At 42.0% G+C, this 21670-nt stretch overlaps 2 protein-coding genes across 5 annotated transcripts in view; both read left to right on the top strand.

Annotated features, from left to right (window-relative positions):
• Nucleotides 1–487: 487 nt before the first annotated feature.
• Nucleotides 488–11601, top strand: LOC134143609 (torsin-1A-interacting protein 1-like). The gene is made up of 6 exons (XM_062581783.1): nucleotides 488–670; nucleotides 927–995; nucleotides 4781–4894; nucleotides 5436–5492; nucleotides 8019–8078; nucleotides 9079–11601. The coding sequence occupies exons 1-6, from the start codon at nucleotides 520–522 to the stop codon at nucleotides 9879–9881; spliced, it is 1254 nt and encodes a 417-aa protein (XP_062437767.1). The 5' UTR covers nucleotides 488–519; the 3' UTR covers nucleotides 9882–11601.
• Nucleotides 11602–16716: 5115 nt separating this feature from the next.
• The window catches only part of CEP350 (centrosomal protein 350), a 75968-nt gene continuing 71014 nt past the window's right edge, over nucleotides 16717–21670 (top strand). For all 4 annotated transcript variants that reach the window (XM_062582009.1, XM_062582010.1, XM_062582006.1 and 1 more), the window contains exon 1: nucleotides 16717–16786. The gene's annotated coding sequence lies outside the window, so the exon portion shown is untranslated. The remainder of the gene's footprint in view (nucleotides 16787–21670) is intronic.

Below are 21670 nucleotides of genomic sequence, written 5' to 3'. Positions count from 1 at the left end.
AGTACTGATCTCCTGCTCTCGTCCCTCCTGTAGCAGCGGCGAGACTGCACCTGCTCTCCAGCAACGAGGAAAGCAGCAGCTTCCCCGGTGAATCGCAGAGCCCCGCCGCCGACAGCGGCCGGGGGGACACAGTCCACCCCCTCCGGGGCGGACCCCGCGAGCTCTTCCATCACGGCCACCCTCCCGCAGGCTGCGGCGGAGGCCTGCAGCTCCGGGCAGGGTGCCCGCTCCCCGCGGCCCATCTGCGGAGCGCCCTGGTGGCTCCGCAGCTGCCGGGCGGGCGGTGCCAGGAGCGGGCTGCAACTCCCGACCCGCGACCAGCTACGGCAAAGCCGCCGCGCAGCGCAGCGACCCGCGACCGGGAGCCTCCGCCGCGCCCGCCCCGGCGGCGGCCACGTGACGTCGCGGCGCTCCGCGCGCGCGGCCCGCCGGAAGCGGCGGCGCTGGCCGGAAGTGAGGTGCGCGGCGACGCCCCCTCCGCGGGACGGCGGCAGCTTCGGCGCGGCGGCGGCGGGGAGGATGAGGATGGTGGGAGGCAGCGACGAGCAGGCTTCGCCGGCCGCCACCGAGCTGAAGCGCAGGCGGAAGAGCCCCCGGCTGTCGGGCGCGGGAGGAGCGGCGCAGGCGGAGGAGGCCGCTCCCGATCCCGGCCCTGGCGGCGCCGCGGAGGGTGAGCGGCGCGGGCGGGCGCGCGCAGCGCCCCGCGGTGGATCTCGCGGTTGAGGGCGCGGGCGGGCGGCGCGGGGCGACGCGGGCGGGCGCGGCCTCCCCCTCGGGGCTCCTCGGCCCTCGGGGCCGTGCAGCCTCCTGCCAAGGGAGCGGCAAATGGCGCTGTTAACGGCCGGGGGAGACGGTCCCTCGGGTGGCGTCGGGCGGGCCGCCCCCGGCGAACACGTTAGCTGTATTTAATATTTTTCTCGTTTTAGCAAACGAGCATCCCTTTGGAAGTCCAGATTCCTTGACTCGGCCCCCTATTAGAGGATATAGATGGGCAGGTAAGTTTGGACTTCTAACGCAGAGAAGCATTGCAAAGATACTGAAATGCAGAAGGCCCGAGGAAGGACAGTTCACTGGGTTTTAGCTCCTTTGCTGATCTTACCACTGTTGTGGCGTACAGATGAGGAGATCCTACTTCTGCTTTGATTCTGTACGGAGGAGGCTGGAAGTGCTTCTCGGTCTTCCAAGTGCACTCTGGAGCCTGTAGATGACTATTTCAGCCACTGTATGACTTGGAACAGTGTTTAGTCAGGGGATTAAATTGGGGGTGGTTGATTTTATTAAAGCTACTTTGCTTTAAGAGCCTGAATTTAAAGAAAATATCTTGATTTGCAAAACCAAACAGATTATAGTAATGCTTCAACCTCACCATTCTATGATTCACCGTCCAGTGTGCAACCCAGCTTTTGAGGAAGTGCATGTCAGTCCTTCCCTGAAATACCAAACATATGTTGTTATTTGCTATCGGACACTGAGCTGGACAAGCAGCTGTGTTACCTGTGTGGCACATTCTTATTTTTTTTCCTGATGCAAATGGTATCCTTTTTAAAACTTTAGCAATGGTAACTGCATAACACCTAGCCATGTGGCTATAGCTTTAGAAAATTGTCATTCCATCAGAAAAGTGCAAGCAAATCATTCGTTTCCTTCTTTTTTTGTCCTCTGGTCTCTCTGAGTCAAGCGTGTTTGGTAATTTCCAGATGGGTGAACTGGGCTAGCCTGAGACTCCTCTGTTTTCATTTGTACTCTTGTGCTGGGGCTGTGACGGAACTCTTGTTACAGCTACAGTGCGTGGCATTAAGTACACAGTATTGTCATTAGTCTTTGCCACTGAAATGCTAACTTGGATAAGGACTGCCAGCATTATGCTTCAGTTTTAAAACTTCCAGGAGACATGGAAGAATCTTTCCTTGAGGGAGGAAGGGACCGAGTGTGTATATTTTGGGGGAAAAGTAAGAAATATCAATAGTTACTCATTTAAGAATGGAAACTGTTTTATGCACAACTAGTTAGTGCATAAAAAAGTACTGTTAGCTTTACTGGTGAAAAATGCTGTGGGAAACCATTACTCCCAAAAGATGGCTGTTACAGCACTAGCGTGCTTATTAGGATAAACGTGTCTGCGCTGTCTTACAAGGTATGAGTGGATTTTTTCTTAGGCTTGCACGCTGAAAAATGAGCGGGGGTGGGGGGAGAGAGATGCCAGGATTTTAACATCAGTGGTATTTGATTATATTGGCAACAGGTGTAAAGGTAGAATGTTAAGTGTTTTATACAGAACTGAAGAAGCGTCCCCCTCACAGTCCTCTTGTTTGTAGGTATAACAATATTTATTTATTTTCTGGAGAGTTTAGGGAAGAGCAGTGGGACTGCATAGCTTTTTGTAAGGACTTTCAGTTTCATTGTAGTTGTTCTTTCCTGAGAGCAGAATAGAAACAAAACTGCAACTTGAAAAACTAGTTTCTGACTCCAGCTTCTCCTGCTTTGAGGTTTTAAATATGAATTGAGTTACTTACTTCTAAAGCTAAAAAGCTTAAAAAGCCCTATAAACCCTGTCACAAATAAGGCATCTTCTAGATTAGCTAGCAAAAGATCTTTTGCTAGCTGATCTAGATGATGTATATCTGTTGAAATTGTCCTAAAATATGCAAGTAGAATGTGTGACTCTACAAGTTAAAAGCATGAGCTAGATGTTTGTGGCACTTGAATTCCTGCAGTCTATAGTGGCTATGGAATATTGCAGTGTGTGTGTTGCATGCAGTCTCATCTTGGTATTGAAAAAGACTGAACCCATAACGCTAGAGATTTACTAGACTTCAAGAGTGAGCTGCACAATGTTAAAATAGCAACTTTATGTGTTGATTTATAAGCCCTTTATAAACTCATGGTTTTCTAATCCCTTTGATCAAACTGGCATATGAAATGGGGGTAGATCATTCTCTGTTGGCAGGTGCTGCCTGATTGTGCAGAAAGTGGCTGACTGGCAGATTTAAGATGGGAATAGTAAATTCTCCCTACTTTGTTAGGAGGCAGGAATGATCCTTTTGGTAGGAGGCTAAGGGTCTTGTAAGGGAAGAAAAGCAATGTTTGTTTGTTTTTGAAAGTTAAAGTTTATGAACAGGGAGTTTACTTTTCTCTGGAAGGGGTGCGATGCATGCAGCCTGCTACACTAATAGTCTTCCTGTCTGTTGGAGATAACCACTGTTAGATGAAGCAGAAACTGCTGATTCACAGGCTGTCTTCATGTGTGAAACAAAGTTTTGTGTGTTCATATCTTCTTTTCTGCTTGCAACAACTTTCTCAGGATACTTGGGGAGATGCAGTGTACTGGTTACACTGTTTTAATTTCTCTCCCCCTCTTTGTGTCAGTGTGTGCGAGTAGCCCTCTTCCATAGACCTTCTTGACTATGATTACTAGCTAACAGTACTAGTGAGATTTTTCTTGCAAAGCCTCCATACATACTGAAATATGGCTATGTTGTTTGGCAGTCTTGAAAAGTTGAGTAAATGGGTAAGTTTTTTTTCTTGATGAGAAATTAAAATCATTATTTTACACAATTGTTTAGGATAGCTTTGAAAACACAATATCCCATTTAAGAATCTGCAGATACTTTACTATTGTATCTGTGACTTTTAGTTTAAAATTTATGTTTCTTTTTTCCTTCATGTGCTTCATATACACTGGCATGCCAAAGGTGCCAGAACACGTTCTAACCAGGTAGTTTTCTTTTCTTGAGGTACAATAATAAACACTAGGTGGCAAGATGTGTGTTGCTTTCATGTGTGTGGTATAAGAGCTATAGAAACATATTAAAGACCACTGGAGAACCCTGTACTGTTCAAAGAATAAAAAAAGGGCCCAGTGTGGGTATCACAGAGAGAAAAGCGATACCAAATGTATTCTTCTGTTTGCAATTCCTTCCATTTATGCCCTCAGCTTGATCACCGTGTCGTGATCTCTGTTCTGCAGTTGTACTACAGCTTTCATTGCGTACCTGAATTTAATATTTTTTCCCCTTCTATGGATCTGGGCAACCATGTGGTTGCACTTTATCCTTTCAAACGTCTTCTCTTGGTGCTCCACATCTGACTGGCTTTCCAGCGTCGACCTTTGCTCTGCAACTCCTGTTGCCTTACTGGACTTTATTCTTTCTAGATAGTAACATTAACTAAGATAGGTTTTAGTGTCTAAATAGCTGCAAAATTTGGCAAGCCAACTAAAAATGTTGGGTAAGATTCTTCCCAGCTGAGTGAGGGGATTAAGCTAGGAGTGCAGGTACCCTAGATTTCCTTTATGGTGAGAGAGGGGGAGGCCCAACTAAAGAATGGCTTGGACTGCTTAAGAAGAGAATTTACGTTCTTAAGGTACTTCTCTTTCGTTTCCATTCTGCCTGGCAGTATTGAGAACACAGAATGATTATTCTTTGTAAATGGTGTGCCCAAAACTTGGGGAAAAATTCTTTTAACTGTCATGTTTGTGTATTTACTAGTTTACACTGAATCCCTTTAATATGACATTTCTTAGCTCTTAGCATCTGGTATTTGGCTTTTATTTATTTTTCCTTCCAAGCATTTTTAAGCTGAGGACTCAAAATTTCTGAGTGGTGCATAAGCAGCTTTATTTGTAGTGGACTTGAATTTGCTGTAAGCTTTTCTTTTGGGGACTTTTCAAGAAAATGACCCTTGGGAGATCACAACTTGGAAACCATTGGTTTGTCCTGGTCCTTCAGTGTCATGAACACAAATGGTACTGACTATACAAATCCTTTTTTTCCTCTATCAGGTAGTCCTTCAACTTCCTTCCTTCCAGAGCAATCGAAAAAGGAAAAGGCTTATGACAGCAATGAACCCAAGAAACCAGCAGGGGATCAGCTAGACACTGATACACTGTTGAACGGTAACAACAGTAGTTTTGTCAATACCTTTTCCACCACTCTGTTTTATCCTCAGTTGGTGCTGGTTGTGCTTGTTTTTTGGCTTGTGTATCTTGCTCTAAAAGAAAGAAAGTCTGAATTAGACTGTTCATTACGAAAGTTATATCTATCAACTCAGCTTTCAGTTTAGAAAGCAACAAATCTGGTACTACTTATGAGAATTCAATTGATGCTGCTAATTTCTCATCCTTTGTGGTTTTTTTTATTATTGCACTGAAAAAAAATGGGAATAAACACTAATGTTTGTGGCCTGCTGGGAAAAACAGGGTGAAGGGCCAAACTAAGCCCTTTCTATTAGATATTATAGCTTCCTCCCTCTGCACAGGAGTCTTAAGAGGTTGTCATATGGAGCAGGTTTGATTTGGTAATTCATACAGATGTGACTGCCTCTCTGATAATCATTTGAAGAATTCACAGAAAGAGCTAAAAATGTTCATAGCTTGTCTTTCTTATTCTAAACTCTGATGTGATAACCAAGTCCTCCCTTTTTTGCTTTGGTTTCAGAAAGCAAGGCTGACTTCATTGAGAAAAAGAAAGAGCACCACTCACCTACATCACAAAGTAGGTGGAAGAGTAAATACTTAATTTTTATGTAAATTAAAAGTGAACCAAGAAAAAAGAGCTAAGTGAAAAGGGCCCTTTTCCTTATTTGTGCTTAATTTTCTTGTAACACTTTGCTTGAGAAGGTAGAGAGAGAGAGACCCAGGAGGCAGACCTAAATAGATGAAATAGCAACACCAGTATGTCTCAGAGCCAGATTCTTCTATGAGGTTATTCACCTTGCTGACCCAACAGAAAATAATGCACTTTTTTTTTCCCCAGCTGGGTTAGGTAGTTGAATTGACTCATTGGACAATCAGTAAGCGCCAGAGCACGCAGCAGTAGTATTGTGTGGGCAAGGTGAGGAAGGGAGCATGACTGTCACCTTTTGGTAGCAATGATTGTTAAATCAGATCTCATGCATACACACACGCCACATTGCTCTCTAGCCTGGGTGACAGTGGCCTGCTATGATTGAACTAATTGTCTGATACTCTTGGAGTAGAGCAGTGCTTTTCTCCACTGGCATGCTCTAGTCTGCTCATCCAGTGACCCGTGGTTCAGCTTTTGTGTTTTGTGGGGAGTTTTTTTTCTCAGCAGAGTTCTTGAAATAGGAAAAAAAATGCTCTGAATTTTAAGTTGAGTCTTCCGTTTTTGTTCTTAAAAGGTTAGCACTTTGTTTATCTGAATGTTTTTTTTTCTTATCAGAGTCTGTTTAGGGTAGAAACAAGTTCAGTAAATCAAAATTCAATTTAGAGGGCTTGCATGTATATTTTGTTTGGGTTTTTTAAACTATGGTGCCCTCTTTAAGAGATGCTTATCTTGTGGTAGCTGCATATTAGTGAAAACTAGTTTTTGCTAGTCTGATACTGCCTCTGCCACAGGCAAGAAAAAATATGTGCTCTAGGAGTGATCAATTATGAGGTTGAGTGAAGAATTTGTAGAGGCACTTGAATCTGAAAGTTTTAGAGTGCCTACAGAAGTACTCCACTGGAGTTAGGCAAGACAATAATTTGTTTGATCTTTAAGGAAGTTGTGTTGTAAATAAGCCAAGATCCATAGGTAGAGTAGAATCTGTTATTAGACCCTTTATTGAAATATTGTTTACTTCAAGGTATGAGTTACTGCTGTTTCGTAAATATAAAAACTAATGTCCCTAAACAGGGTTGCATTGCAAAATATTACAGACAGTAACCTGTTAACTATTAGAACACCTGCTTCAGATTAGCCAGTTAAGTTCAATATCCATGCTCTGTCAAGGAGAAAAAGTGGGCAATGGAGTAGTTCTGTTAAGGCAGTTAAAACTCTGGCTTAAAGCAGAGCTGCTTTTAGCACCTGGGTGATTACATTCATACCGAAACAAGGTTGTAGCATTTATTTTGGTGTTCTTGAAATAACTGCTGCAGGGTGTGTGTGTGTGTGATCAATTTATTCTTGATGTCACTGACATCTTCATTGGTCTATATATTAATAAAGAGTCTTCACTGTTGAACTAGTTGCTATAGTTTTCAAGAAGAAAAAAATCTAGTTTTTTAATTAACTGACTTAATGTAGAAAACAGGCTGACCAATAATTGTACCGTATGAATTCATGCGGGTCTCTTGGGATAAGGAAAACTGTTCACAACTCTTTTATGGATAATGTCTCTAGTATCTTGCTGTCTGACCCCATTTAAATAAATAGACCAAGAATATATTTTCAGTTGAAAGCTTGTATTTTGCTTTAAAAGCATGATTCATCCCAATAGACTGACTGCCAATAAAACAGACATCTCACACTAGCTGGAGAGGAAATAGAAGATTCTGTCTTTAAAATAACACTCTGCTTTTGCTACTTAAGTCTTTCATGATGTTATTTTCCTAAAATATGTATCAACTGAGCTTCTATTTTTCTGTCTTCAAACTTCTTGAACAAAATGAAAGACCTTAATCAGGATGCGGTACCCCGCGTAGAAAAACATGTAAGCTGCTCAGCCTTTGACAGTTTGTCATTTTATAATTGAAATGCCTCAGTTTTTATCTGTATAACTCTTTAAGAGTTAAAAATCTTTGGAGGCAATCTATGATCAGTTGTTGATTTATGCTTTTTATGCAAAATTGTCAAGATGACTTAAGAACTGGCATTTGTCGAACAGTATAGATGAGAATCCTAGAGCTGGTCTGCCAGGTAAATGGGATTTCTTCTCAGGCTATTAATAGTGGTGGACATGTTGTTTTTCTAGTTCAGGATTAGCTTTTCTTCAGCAGAGAAAGCTCTTGATGCAGAAGGGAATAGGATGCCCCATTCCTGAAAAAATAATACCCAGGATGAGGTCATGGCCTTGCCTTTGCTCCTATTTAGCAGGACTGGGTTCAAATCAATCAAAGGTTTTAACCTTCTTGAAGGTTTTGTAGAATTTAATATGTAAGAACATAACTTGTACTAGCTTTCCAACTAAAGTAATTCAATTTTGTGATTTCAGTGTCCTGTCAAATTCTCTGCTGGAATGTTGGTTAGAATTATTGTCTTATGTGTTAGTCTCATGTTGCGCTCTCAATCTCTTAACAGACAGAATTAAATCTCTAGATCGGCCCAGTACAGGGAAGCAGCCGCAGCCTTTGGCCAAAAGTAAGACTTCTGCTTTCACTTCTGTTTCATATTTATGTTGTTTAACCATTTTCATGCCTGTCCGAGTATTAAATCTCCTGGTAGTTGGTGTTAAACTGAAGGTCCTTGCCTGAACAGGTGACTTGCTCCGCTAGCATATGTTTTCAGCATTAAGGAAAGAGGAGTCTTAGAAGTAATGTTTCCACCAGGGTTTAAGGTCTTCCGTCTGTAGTGCTTACAAATTTGCTGCAAGATTAGAATAGAGGCAGGCCTAATGTTGTTCTTATTTAACAGCTGTTGTTTTGCTGTTCTCCTGTAGGTTAGGATGTAAAAAAGGTTTAAGTTTTTTTTTGTTTTTTTTTTTTTTTTTTTTTTTTTCCTGTTTTCAGGGAACTTACTGGTATTTTGTCACCAGTTTTGTTGGGAATAGAATCAGGACTTAGGCTTCATAGTAGGTCAAACGTGTTAATTTAACTGTTCAAAACAAAATCAAATCAAATCATCTGTACTTTGATAGTGTTGAGCTCCAGTGTTTAAAATGCAAATATTGCTGCAGAAACTACTTTTATTATCTTTATTGGGATAGGGAGGAGAAATAGCACCACAGAAAGCATTCTAGTGATGCAAGGTTTTGTATTGGTCTGTTTCTCCCCAACCTAAATGTAGGAACAAACCTGACCTTTTTTCAGAATTATTTTTAGTTGTTAATTTGTTTTTGATTAAATAAAGGGTGTGGTAGCGATTAAACTTGAAGAACTCCTTTTTTCCAGAAGGCTCTGCAGTTACTCTGTCATTTTCAGAAATATTTCAAAAATGTGTATTAATGCTATTACTTCACTATGTTAAAGACGATGAAAGCTTTTTTTTAAAAAATAGAATATATTCTGTAGTCAGTGTCTGTACTGATAGCACAAAATTAGTTCACTGACTTCTACTGGTTCCTCTTATTTTCCTCTTGCTTGTTGACTTCTGAATCATTTTAAAACATTTTCTTCTCCCTGTTCTGTCCTCCTTTCTGTAGGTGCTGGTGGATTGCAGAGTGGATTTCACAAGGGCTGGACTCTGTTACTGTTTATTCTGTTAATTAGTATCCCATTGCTTTGGGTCCTGTGGAGTGGAATGCCAAGGTTTCTAGATGCAATGTCAAGTAGAGATACTCAAATTCTGCAAGCATTTCGGGCCCGGATGAGGAAACTCAAAAATACTTACCAAAGTCAGGATCCCAACCTATGGAAGAGAACACACGTGCTCCTTGAGAAACACCTCAATGCATCCCATCTGCATTTGGAGCCAGCCATTTTGCTGTTCGCAGCTGGCCAAGAGGCTGAGAAGGCGCTGAATTGTTTAAGTAATGCGATTGCAGATGCTTTTGCCTTCTCCCAGAATGCTAGTGCAATCAAAATTAATGGGGCAGACAAAGCTGTATTGGATAGCGATATTGTTAAGCTGGAGGTAGATAATGAGCTCAGCTCTGGGTTCAGAGGAGGCAAGAAGATAGCAGTGGTGCATCGATTTGAATTACTGCCTGCAGGCTCCACCTTAATCTTTTACAAGTACTGTGACCATGAAAACGCAGCGTTTAAGGACGTGGCTCTTCTGCTGACAGTTCTCCTGGATGAGCAGTCTCTGAGAAAGAGCCTGACCTTGCAGGAAGTTGAGGAGAAAGTACGGGATTTCCTCTGGACCAAGTTCACTGGTTCAGATGTTCCTAGTTCTTTTAAGAACATGGACACAGATAAGCTGAGCGGACTATGGAGCCGTATATCTCATCTTGTCTTGCCCGTTTGGCCTGAAAAGAGCCTCTCTGTGGAGGGATGCACATAAATTGTTAGAGAATGATCAGAAAAGGAGGAAGACAGAAAATGTGTGTTGTAATGGCTGAACGGGGCAGAACTTCCTACAGCTGCTGAGCTCGGGCAGCACACGGTGCTTTCTGTGCAAGGAAATCCAACCAATTGGCAAGGTTGTTTCTGCTAAGTAACTGGGACTTCTCTAAAACTGCAAAATGTGAGAAAGGAATGTAATTCATGTTAAGTTGTATTTGGTAACTTACTCAGGTCGAGCACCCTGGAGCTGGAAACAGGTGTCCCCTACTGCAAAACATTCAACTGCTTGTAAAGCAGTCTTGGTGTACTATTGACTTTGCCCTGAGGATCTCTTCTAGTGGTCGGAAATGCTAGTACTGAGTGAGACAGATATTGGGATGAAAAAGCTCGACTCCATCTGACAAATCGCTTTTCTTTTTGTCTGGGACATTCAATGAACTGAAAATGATAATAAAGCAGTATGAGTTCAAGTGCAAGCTGCTTCTTGGTCCAGTTGACTACAGCATAGATGTTAGCTGTCTCTGAGGACTTCTAGAAATGGCAAAATTGCTCAAGAGACCTGTGATTTTTAGAGAACCTTTCAGCAAGGATTTCTTCCTTAAATGAGTCTGCCCCAAACAGCTCTGGAGAGCAAGGAAAAAGCTGAGGTACAATGTTAGTATTAGACATCAGTTAAATAATCCCTCAGCACCCCTGCTGCCAAGAATTTTCTGCTTTGTCAAGTTTTTCAAGTCTTAAAACTCGGGGAGAAATGATAAATGTCAGCCTAGTGTGTGTGCGCGCACTGAAGACTTAACTGCATCTCCTTTCCAAATAAAAATTTAGAAAGACATAGGTTATTTCTCATTTTAATAAGATAACTATTTTTGCATCAAGAGGATTTATTTATTTGTGGTACTGAGTATCCTAGAAAATAACTTTTCATGTGTCTGCGTATAACCTGCTGCTTACCATAAATTTTAGAGAAGAGCAGATTTTCAACGCCTGTGTCTAAAATATATTTTATAGTGCTTCATGCCAAGAATCCTTCACATCAAACTAAAAAGTATGTACTTGTTTCTATTGTAAATATTGTGTGTATATATAAGAGAATTGCAGCACTTCTATTATCATTATTGTTAGTGTATGCTCTTGAGCATTGGTCCGTGTATGTTCAATTTTAATGCGCATGAAGGAATGCGTGAAGACTGGTCTCAAATTAGGGGAATATTTTCTCGTAACAGCTGAGGGATTTGTGACTCTTGGACACATCCTTTATTCAGAAGCTCCCCCTGAGCTACCCTGCTGTAAACATCCTTCTTAAGCAGGAACACCTGTCAGAGGTGCTGGAGCCTCTGGCTTCATTGTGCCAGTAAAGGTTTGGGGTTGGATGTGGAGTGGACCAAAATCACCGTAAATGTACAAAGGAACACAGTTTCAGAGACTTGCAGCTGTAGTCACTTAAACCACAGGTGGGTTTGTTCTGAGCACTGAGAGCCAGAAATGGACCGTGCTTTTTATTTTAATGTGAAGAAACAGAAACAGTAAAGAGATGTGGAAGTGCTACTGTTCTAGATGTTTAAGAATCACTCAGGAAGAAAAAGATGGCATTTACATTTTAGACATTTCACTGGACAAATGTTTTTTTTTTTAATGTGACATTTCTGAGTGTATACTTGTTTGTATATTATGTAAAATATTTTAGTAATCAATAAAAATTTACTTGTTTTATAACTTAAGATTTGTCAATTCAATTTTAAAGTGGTTGGACTGTTTTTGTTTACATGTTTAAGACTGTTTCTTTTAACTTTGATCACATATAGACATGTAAAATACAAGCCTTAGCAAAATTTCTTAGGAACTTGAATAGCGGGTAGATATTGGGATGTGGATGCGTGTATTTGATGCCACCAAGGCTTTTCTCTAACTGGACACAACAAGGGAAATTGCAGTAGCTCTGAATTTCCTCTTACTTAATGTTCTTGTACTGTTCCTCAGTTCTGATTTCAAATGGAACTAACAGTAAGATATGGTTCACCATTAGTATGGTATAAGTGTCAGCAGCTGACAAATAAGATTACTCTATTTTTGTCCTACTCTTAGATGCATGGTCCTGTACTGCTACTGTGCCAGATTAGTACACTATGAACCAGCTAGGGGGACAGATCTTACTGAAAACTTAACTTGGGGAAAAATGGATATACTTGGTGGAATCAGCAGCCACTGAGAAGACTAAGGAGAGACATGAAGGCAAGAGATTCCACGCTTATATACTAATAAAACATATGTAATCCAGGTTATTTTGTTTCTTAAACTGCCCCACCTATGAGATTACTGAGTATTAAGGAGCTATGTTCTGCTATTTAAAGGCAAAACAGGAAGGTACCTAGAAATAAAAGACTTAATGGTCTATTTAGTGTTGTGCCAGATGAGAGTTGTGTTTTATATTAACTTTAGGAAAAGTGAAGTGTATTTCCAAATACAGACTAAGCCTGGGAAAAATAAAAGCAAGATGCTACACAGCAGTCATTGCCCCTTTTGGAGAAGTGGGAAGACTCAGGATTAGAAGGCTGTAGGTGCTGCTGAAGAAGCAGGTCCTCTTTATAGCCTCCTGTGGCTTTGTTCTGAAAAGGCTGTCATTAGGTATCTGCAGGTACTTAATGCAGATCTCATTAAGTACCTCCTCCTCAGCCAGAGCTAAAGAGTTACCTTTGTCTGTGTTGCTCACAGGCAGCTGACTGCTGTCCTCATTACTACTTCATTGCTTGTAGCCAACAGCCATTTGCTGTTTTCCAAACTCTCCAAAACTTTGGCTTCTTCCAGAGAAAACTCATTTCTGCAGTTGAACTATCCCTAATTGTCAACTGCTCAACAAGTAAAATAGTCTGCAATAGAAAGATGTGTTTATAGGAAAGGCACCAGGTCTGACCTTGAGACTGAAAAGGGAATGTTTCTCAATATTCTGGGGGCTTAGAGTGTATAATCTTTGGATAGAAACATTCTTTGGGGAGCAAAACCAGTTGAACTCCAATTTATAATTGAAACAATGCAGAACACTTATTTTCTAGCACTCTGCAAATGAGTTCTTTGTGAGTGCCTACTGGCAATATGGTTCCTGTGAGCAGGAATGTTACTGTAGAGGGTTTCAAGACCTTTGAGCTACTTAAAACAGAATTTTGTTAAAGAGAACAGTCTAGGAGAAAAATTTTGATAAAGTACAGACAAATCACTGGGAAACAAAACAGGTGTGAAGTAGGGCATGCATAGGAAGAAGTTACTAGAATCTCAAATATAGGCACATACATGCTGACAGTCTGAAGATAAGGCTTTCTGGGTCTGAAATGTGCTGCAAGGATGACTGGAAAATGTAGTGCCATCCTGATGACAGGAAATGGAGGCACAGATCAGTCTGTTGTTTTAAACAGTGGAATGCATGCATTAATGGAAATATTTTAAAAAATAATAATTTCAGCAGGGTGTATTGAAGGGTGACAAATTGATTTCCCTCACTGCTTTCTCCACTGATCCACTCAGGATCTTAACCTGCTTGTTCCAGGGTGAGACATTAGGAATGAGAATTAGGGAGTTTGCCCTGTTTTTGGGGCACCTAAAATGCTGCCTCTGCTGTGAGCAGACACCTGAGAGCCAGGGAGAGTTGCTGCCCCGCAGGTAGCGATCCAAAGCAGAAGGTGTAGCATGAGCCCTCTTCTGTAGCTGCTTCTGTCGCCTTTGTGTGGCTGGAGGATGACAATACCTGTTTTGCCTTCAGCAGTGAATGAGGCAAAAGGGACCTAGAGTAATGCACAGCCCCATCTGTTGTTACCTTGTTTTTCACTGTGCTCCGAGTCCTGATGCACTGAGCAAAGAGGAGTTTGGAATGTGCTTAAAAGATTAGTTTGAAAGACTAATTTTTTCCCCTTTCTTTACTCCAACAAAAGCATTCGCTCTTTTCTCCACAAATTAAAAAAAAACCCACTGTTTTGGATTTGGGATGCTTTTTTTGATAAATTTTTCTGTTCTGAACTGGTAAGAGATTCAGGTCAAACTGGGTTCAAAAGGCAAGCTGAACTCCATGGCAAGGTAGGTACACAAGCACCTGCTGTAAATGGTCAGTATGTGGTTTACAGAATGTAGCTATATGCACCATCTGCAGTGCAACTGCCTGCATAATGTATTTAGAAAAAAAAATATGATTTTGGCAGTATATAATGATAAATGAACAGCTTGCCAGATTCTGTATTATGGTCCTGTAGTGCAGCTGGAAACCTCTGAGAACAAATTTGGAAATCTGGAGTAAGCGCTCTATAATGAGCCTTTCTGTTTTACAATCCCAAATCACATGCAGAAAACAATTTTTCTTATGTTATTTCCACTGTAATACAAACTGCAAAAGTGTAGGAGTGTAGAGAAGGAGAAGGGGGGAGGGTTGTAGTCCTCACAGCTGTCGGGTGTCCTGTTTTATTGTCAGCTCCTGACAGTTGGGTTTATAATTGAATGCCTGGACAACCTCATGCCATGCTCGACAGGTGGAAGCACCCTTCCCCAAATTCCTCGATGGCTCTCAGGAGGCATGTCAGTCAAGGAAGGGGGAGGGAGAAGCAGCCTGCTCTTCTTTCTGCTGCAATAGCCAGCTGCCCTTCTCTAATTTTAGAAGGGGTGTGCAAGAGTAGTGTGGAGTGGAAAACTTTCCAAACGTCTCTCTTAAAGCTGCAATAGCCAAGTTAGTGTAAAATGAGATTGTGGTTCTCCAGGCTTAGCCTGCAGTCTGCCTCCACACACTACATTCAGTGCTCGCTGCAGTATCTTGGTTGCTTTGCAGTTTAATGGCCAGTTCATCAGCCTGGATTGGAACTTGATTTTTGCTTTTCTCTCAGGCGCAGTTGTTTGCAGGTAAACAGTTTCTTTACTTCTAGGAGTAGCAAATTTCACACAAGAACCATACTTCCTGTAAGAATTCAGTTTTTTTCCTTTTTTTTTTTTTTTTTTTTTTTTTTTTTTTTTTTTGTGAAGTCCACCTTTGAGATCTTTATGCCCACTGGAAGGGCATCTTTAAAAAAAGTCATCCAAAGTTTTATGATTAAGTTCCATGGACAGATACAGAAAACAACTAGAAGCCATTCATGTAGAAGCAAAATTAAAATAGGCAAAGATTGCCTTTTGATTTTATTTTACTGACTGAAAATGGTAACTTTGAAAAAATCCTAATACGATGCCTTGTTTCCCTGAAGACGAAAAGGAGGAGCATGAAACTAGATTAACTGCTTCCAAACAGAAAAGAGAACCTATGTTTAAAAGCATACTTAAAGAGGCAAAGCATTACAAAAGTGCTGAATAATTTAAACAGACTGCCAAACCAGCAATATTAAGCAGTAAATTTAAGCAAACACTAGGTGATGATGGGAATGCAATAATTTAAATTGTCCTCGTCTGCAATCAGAGCTCTTGTATGCTGTAGTAATAATGCTTTCACTGACTGAAACTGTCATTATTATTATTATTACTAACAATCTCCACATTTGGGAGGAGCAGGTTTACCCTTTCAGGAGTCTGGAGGGAATAAGGTACTACTTTCCGCTTTTTCCCATGGGAGTCGTGCATTTTTATCAGTGTTCGTATTTTTTTCCCTTGTCTAACAAAACAAAATTGGTTTTCAAAGGTTTAACTGCTGACATCTCGAACTTACCTTTTGTTCTGAATGAGGTATGCTTACTCTGGAAAATATGCTCTGTAATTAGTTTGTGTATGTAAAGGAGCCAAATTAAGGTTAAATGAGTATCCTATAATTGTGACACGATTAAGTTCTGAGCTGCTTAATCTTGGAAAATGTCCACTGTTTGCAAGAAGAGGGGCAATGTAAAAAATAACCTTTTCATTTTTCTTTTTCTTTTTTTAAGAGGAAAGCCTGCTCCAGTAATTTTAATGGATCCTTTAGGGGCTGGGGTAGATAACTCTGCCCCTATGTTTGCCCACGAATTTGGCAGCTGCAGTCAAACACTCATGCTAATAGGTGAAAAGAGGAGTCTGGTAAAGCTGCAGATGAGCCCTGAGGGAGTCGTACAGGAGACATTCTTCCCAAACACCTTGAAGAAGAATTCCTTTTTTTTCCCCTATTCTAATGATTTTCCTTCTTCAGCGGAAACAATCTTGTTGTAGTTGGATAACATCTGATACCTATTTGTGAAACGTGGGTGGTTTTAATGCCTCTCTGAAGCGAAATATGTTGAACAGAAGACAGTATAGCAACAAGCTCTCCGGGGTTTGTGCGAACTATTGAGGGCGAAATGAAACCTGTGGTACTTGGTCACCTCTGTGAAGTTCTGCAAATGTTTTGTTTATTTAAAGTTAATTTTGGAAACCGGGAGATGGTAATCAGAGTTATTTTCATTTTGAAAAAAATAAAAAGGAGATTTTTATATATATATATATACACACACACGTTTTCAATGACTTACCTGTGAATACAAATGGCTAAAGAAGAGCGTCCGGGCGTCGGCTGGAAAGGGAGCCTCGGCCCGCCGCGCAGCGCGGCTTTAGCCGGCAGCGGCAGCCGCGCCGAGGCTCCTGGCTCCGAGGGGCGCTTGTTTTTGCCGTGTTTGCACGCAAGCAACAGCCGCCCGCGCCGGAAAACGTTGGGGAAAACCGTTTCTGTGGGGGCGGGGGGAGCCGCCGCCATCTTGGGAAGGTCTCCGGCGCGCCCGGTCTCGCGAGACCTCGCCGGCCGCTCCCGCCGTGCCCCGCGCCGCCGCTCTCGCCGCCGCCGCCGCCGCTCCGTGTCAGTCTTTGGCCGGTAATGGCGGCGGGGTAGCGCCGCCGGGGGCACCGCGAGCCCGCGGCCGCGCAGCTGAGCTCGGGGCGCCGCCGCCGCGCCCCGCCGCCCTCCCCTCGGACTCCGCGGGATGCGGCGGGCGCCGCCGCCGCCGCCAGGTGAGGAGGCGCCGGGAGCGGCCCGAGCCGCCGCCGCCGCAGGCCGCGCCGGGCCCGGCCGCGGCTGCCGTCGCGCTCGGGGCCGGGGCGCGGTGGGGCGGCGGCGCGGAGCGGAGCCGGGCTCGGCGGGTCGCGGCCGGGCGGGGCCGCCGGCTGTCACCTGCCGCGGCCTCCGCGCTGCGCGGCGCCGCCGCGGCCTCCGCGCTTTGCCCCTGGCCGCCCGCCACGTCTCTCCGCTCGGGCTGGCCCCGGTCTCCGCGAGGGGCGAGCGGGCCGGGGGAGAGGCGCGGGGAAGGGGGCTCTAGTGCCGCGTCCGCCGTGCGCGGGGAGAGCGCCGAAGCGGGGTGTTTCTTCAGCGCCGCGGCTCGCTGTCCGTCTCCGCTTCCTGCGCCGCCGGCTCCGGCTCCGGACGGCGTTTAAACGCGGAAAGGGAAGTTTAAATGTCCGCTCTGCTGGTACGTGCGCGCTGGGCTCGCTGCCCCAGGGCTTAGCTCGGACTTTGCGTTAAGATTTTTATACTTGTGCAACTGCGGTTTTGTTCTGTGGATACAGTATTTTTTGAGCTAATGCCTGGCCTTTATGTAGTTTTTCTGAAATAATGTATGTCCTTCTGTCTTTGGAAGTAAGCTGTATGCCTCGGCAGCTGGGCGTATACCGGCAAAGTGCGTATTTGCGGGTAGAGGTTTATGAGTCGAACAACTTTCTCGTGTAATTGAACTCTCCAATGTCTGTGGTTGAAAATCTGTAACTTGACTGGTCAGTCCTGTATTTTAGCCCTCTTCAATTACTTCACTGCGCTACGGGATGCACATATTCAAAAATGGGCTGAAAAGTCTACTGTGACCAAAGACACACTATATGTGGGACAAATCTGAGCGGACGTTTAGCTTGTAGGCCCTGATACTTGCTTGTCGCGTTGCATGTGAACTCAGCAAAGTGTTCTGTCAACTCTCAAAGTGCTCAGGCAAGGCCATGAGAGCTGCTGGCTGCTTGCTGTACTTCTAGTTGCTACAACAGTTTCATTAGGTAATGCTTTAGGTAATTAAATCCAGCTGAGGGTGGGGCCACAGTAACACTGTAAACTGTTGAAAGCTTCGGTTTCTTAGAGTGACGCTACCTAAAGCAAAGGTATGCTGCATCCACTAAACAGAATGAAGCAATTTATGTAGTGACGACATGTATTTGTACAAGGGGCCAGGTTACTGGAGAAATTGCGTTACTGTCTGCTTTGGATATTCTGGTAGATATGATAGGCCAAGTGTGGCTGTACCAGAAGAACCATGATTTTACCACTATAAATCACCTAGCTCACATAGGGTCATTTTACTAAGTTGGTGCCTAGCTCAATTTTGCCACTATAGCTACATCTACCTTGGGAAAACTTTAGAAATACAACAGTCCCAAGGTAGATAGTGTCCTTCATGTATAAAAATAGCTGTATTGGCTATTTGTGGCACTATAGTAAAAGCGTCCCTTGTGAAGTAAATAAATTAAATGGATTAGAGCCTAACTTTGCTATTGTAGCTTGTTCCACTCTAAAGGTTTCTGTTGACTTGGGTATAATGATCTTTTGCATCTTTTTGTATCCGTCTATATCCAACGTAACTGCTGGTTTCTGCTAAGAAAGTTATGTCATGTCAAACACACCGATGTAAAACTGTTAATGTAACCAGTCTCATCGACTTTAGTGTGATCAGATGAGGCTGTAGTCTTAAGCACGTGCTTAACTTTAAAGATGCGAATAATATCAGTTGAAATCAGGAGTGTTAGTTTGCATAGCACTAGATCTGTTTTATATTACTGTATCTATGGCAGCTGCAGAACATAAGGTGAGGAAACATAATGGTTTGCTGCTGCTGTTTTTCCCCCTGGTTTGACTAAAGTTCTGGCATTGACCCTGCAGCAACCTGATTCAATTTGATAAATGGATAGAAAACTAACCCAGCAACAACAAAATAGAAAGTAAATAATGTTCTTCTGGGTTAGTGAGTTGAACTGGCTTATTATACAGTCAGACAAGCATTGGTTGGTGGGAGGAATGTATTCCTCTCATCATTGTTGAACAAATTTAGCAGATTGACTATACTTGTAAATTCACATTAGGAGTATGATTTTTTTTTTGTCAGTCAGCAAATTTATTTAGACTGTGTTAATAAGAGAACAGGTATGGCAGTATAACTGTAACAGAAGAGTTTTGGAAGTGGTGCGCTGAGTAGACCTTCCCGGTATGTATGGTTAACATTTTAAGCACGTGCTGGATCAGAGTGTCTGAGTGTAAAATTTATTGTTGGATACAAGTGCTTAGAAGATGTGTATGTATCATTGTTCTAATGATATCTATCTAATAGACTTTAATGGACTATTCAATTGAGAACAAAAGTGCTTGTATGCATAAATCTGGGATCTTTGTCAATATATGGTAGAGAGAATAGAGAAAATAAGTTAACCGATCAATTACACTTGGTCAACTGCAACTTCCTGAATACTAACAGAAGTTTGGGCTGTATTTTAACTTCGTAAGAATGCTCACTGAGGTCAGTGATTTTGCACAAGAGTGAGCTCAAGAGTAAAAAGTGAACAAATTTAAAAAAGGTTAATTTTTTCTCTAATCCAGTTATATTAACATGCTAATCCAGTTATATTAACATGATGTGTTACATTTGTTAACAGCAAAATATATCAGCTGGAAGTGTCATACAGAAACAGAAAAGTCTGGATTTAGAGTTTAGGCATGTAAAACATTTAATGGGATGGAATAGTAACCTTCTAAAAGAAGAGTTTATTGTGGTATTTAGTTAATGCAAGAAAGATTCTCTGCAGAATCTGAGTATGCAGTCTTTGGAACATCAAGTCGGAGACAGCATTCTGGTTAACACCATTCAACTTTTTTTTTTTTTTTTTTTTGGTGACCTCTCACATTTTGTTATTTAGAGATTTTCACTGTTCCTTCCTGAATGCAACTTGAGAGCAGGGACATGAAATTTGATAAGGTGACTTTTGGAACAATTTCCCTTAAATTTTCATTGACTTCATTCTGCTTCAAAAGAAAATAAGGATCACTGCAGCTGACACAGCTATAATTAAATTGCTGCTCTGCTCGTATGTGTGTGGCATTGTTGAACAGTTGAGGGCTGTATCTTACACTCAGAATTTGCAGATCTTGTTCTTATAGTTGGCTGAGAAGGCTGTGTGTGAGTTCAAAGAAGGCTCTCCATCCAAATGAAGTGTTCCTCGTGAGACAAAAAATAGAGGGTGCCAGTCTTTCAAAGACAGGACTCATGGAAGAATTTAAGCTTTTTCTGCTGAATGGATTGATTGTGGACTGCAAGAATTGAAATAATCTGATATGCAGTCTCATGTAACTGGAGGTAAATGAATGAATGTTTGTTATGATGGCCAGGGAAAAAAATAAAAGCAGGAATATTTTTCTTTCTGTTTTTGGAACTGGCATATGTTGCTTCTTTTCTATCACAAATGCAAAGATCTCTTAAGTCAAAGGAAATACAGAACTTCAGAATAGATTAGCAAACCCTTGTATTCATCCCTTTAACAAACGGGTTAAAGGCACGTTCTCTGTGCCTTTGTACTCTGATTTCTTCCTGAGCAATGAATCAAGTTACACTACCTATCACAACATTCATTTTAATAGATTTCTTCAAAGTATCTTGTAACATGTGGTGCAGCCAAGTAAGACATTCAATGCACTTTACTTTTAGTAAAGCTACTAATCCATTTTTTACAGCCAGTCATTGCTTTTACAGCATTTGCGATGAAGCAGGAATGCTTTTGCAAGCTGCCATATCTTCTCAAAGCAGAAGTGCATTGTAAGCATCCATCATTTGTAAATACCATCGTCTTGGAGAGAACTAGATTCAGTAATGCTTCATTTATAGAAAAATTTTCAATATATTTTGAATGCAAATTTAGTAGCTGGCTGATGTCAGTGAATTTATCTTAGAGCTCATGAAAAGTGTTTCTATTTATTTTTCAAATGTATTTTCTGATGTATGATGAAGGTATGACTGTATTTTAACTTCCCTGTTACAATTAGAGGTAGTGACATGTGCTGTGAAATTCTTTACTGCTTTTCTGTCTGCAAATGTATGTGATATTTTGCTCTTTTTTTAAATTACCTTGGTATTCCTAAAAACATTTTTGTTTTTCTAGCTCTGACAGATCAAATTTTACTTTTGAAGGGTTTTTTTGGTTGATGTTATTTTCCAAAAGCTTGAGTGCAATGTGAGATGTTTTGATGTATTTGCAGTGTGTGCCTCAAGACAAAGTACTGAATGTTGCCTAAATTTTACTCGTTCGGAATGGCTGAGGTTCACAAGCTCACCGGGTGTTCTTGGTGTTTGTTGCTTTCACTTTTTTCCTCACATCAGCTGTACCTAATTGTGTCCATTTTGATTACATACACCCTTACTCACGGAGTGCAGTGCAACCTGGGCCAGTACAATATTTCAAAGTCAAATAGTACTAGCAGCTGGTCAGATTAAATACCAACCAAAATGACCTGCGAAGGCACTCTGGTGAGCTTGAATGCGTAGACTGTATAGTGAAGCATGACTGAAGTCATGAGAACAAAGATCCCTAACTTTCTAGCAGAAATCATTTTGGAAAGGCGATGCAGAGATTACAAAAAGAGAAGTAATGACAGAAAAGTGTTAAGTCGTAGTTTGTGGAGCATTGAAGTTGTACTTGGTTTTGGATATTAGTTTCTTTTCAAAACCTTTGCCTCTGAAATACTGTCACCCTGACAATTATTGTCATTTGAGGGCTTATTGTATAACTGAGCCTTGAAAGAAGGTGAGGAAGGAACCCTGTTGATTCTGCAGAGTAGGCTGTAGTTTCTGGAGATGTGGGGTTTCTGCAAATGTGCCG

This window comes from Rhea pennata, chromosome 8 (assembly GCF_028389875.1).
Source record: "Rhea pennata isolate bPtePen1 chromosome 8, bPtePen1.pri, whole genome shotgun sequence".
Taxonomy (NCBI): domain Eukaryota; kingdom Metazoa; phylum Chordata; class Aves; order Rheiformes; family Rheidae; genus Rhea; species Rhea pennata.
This window is presented reverse-complemented; position numbering and strand designations above follow the sequence as displayed.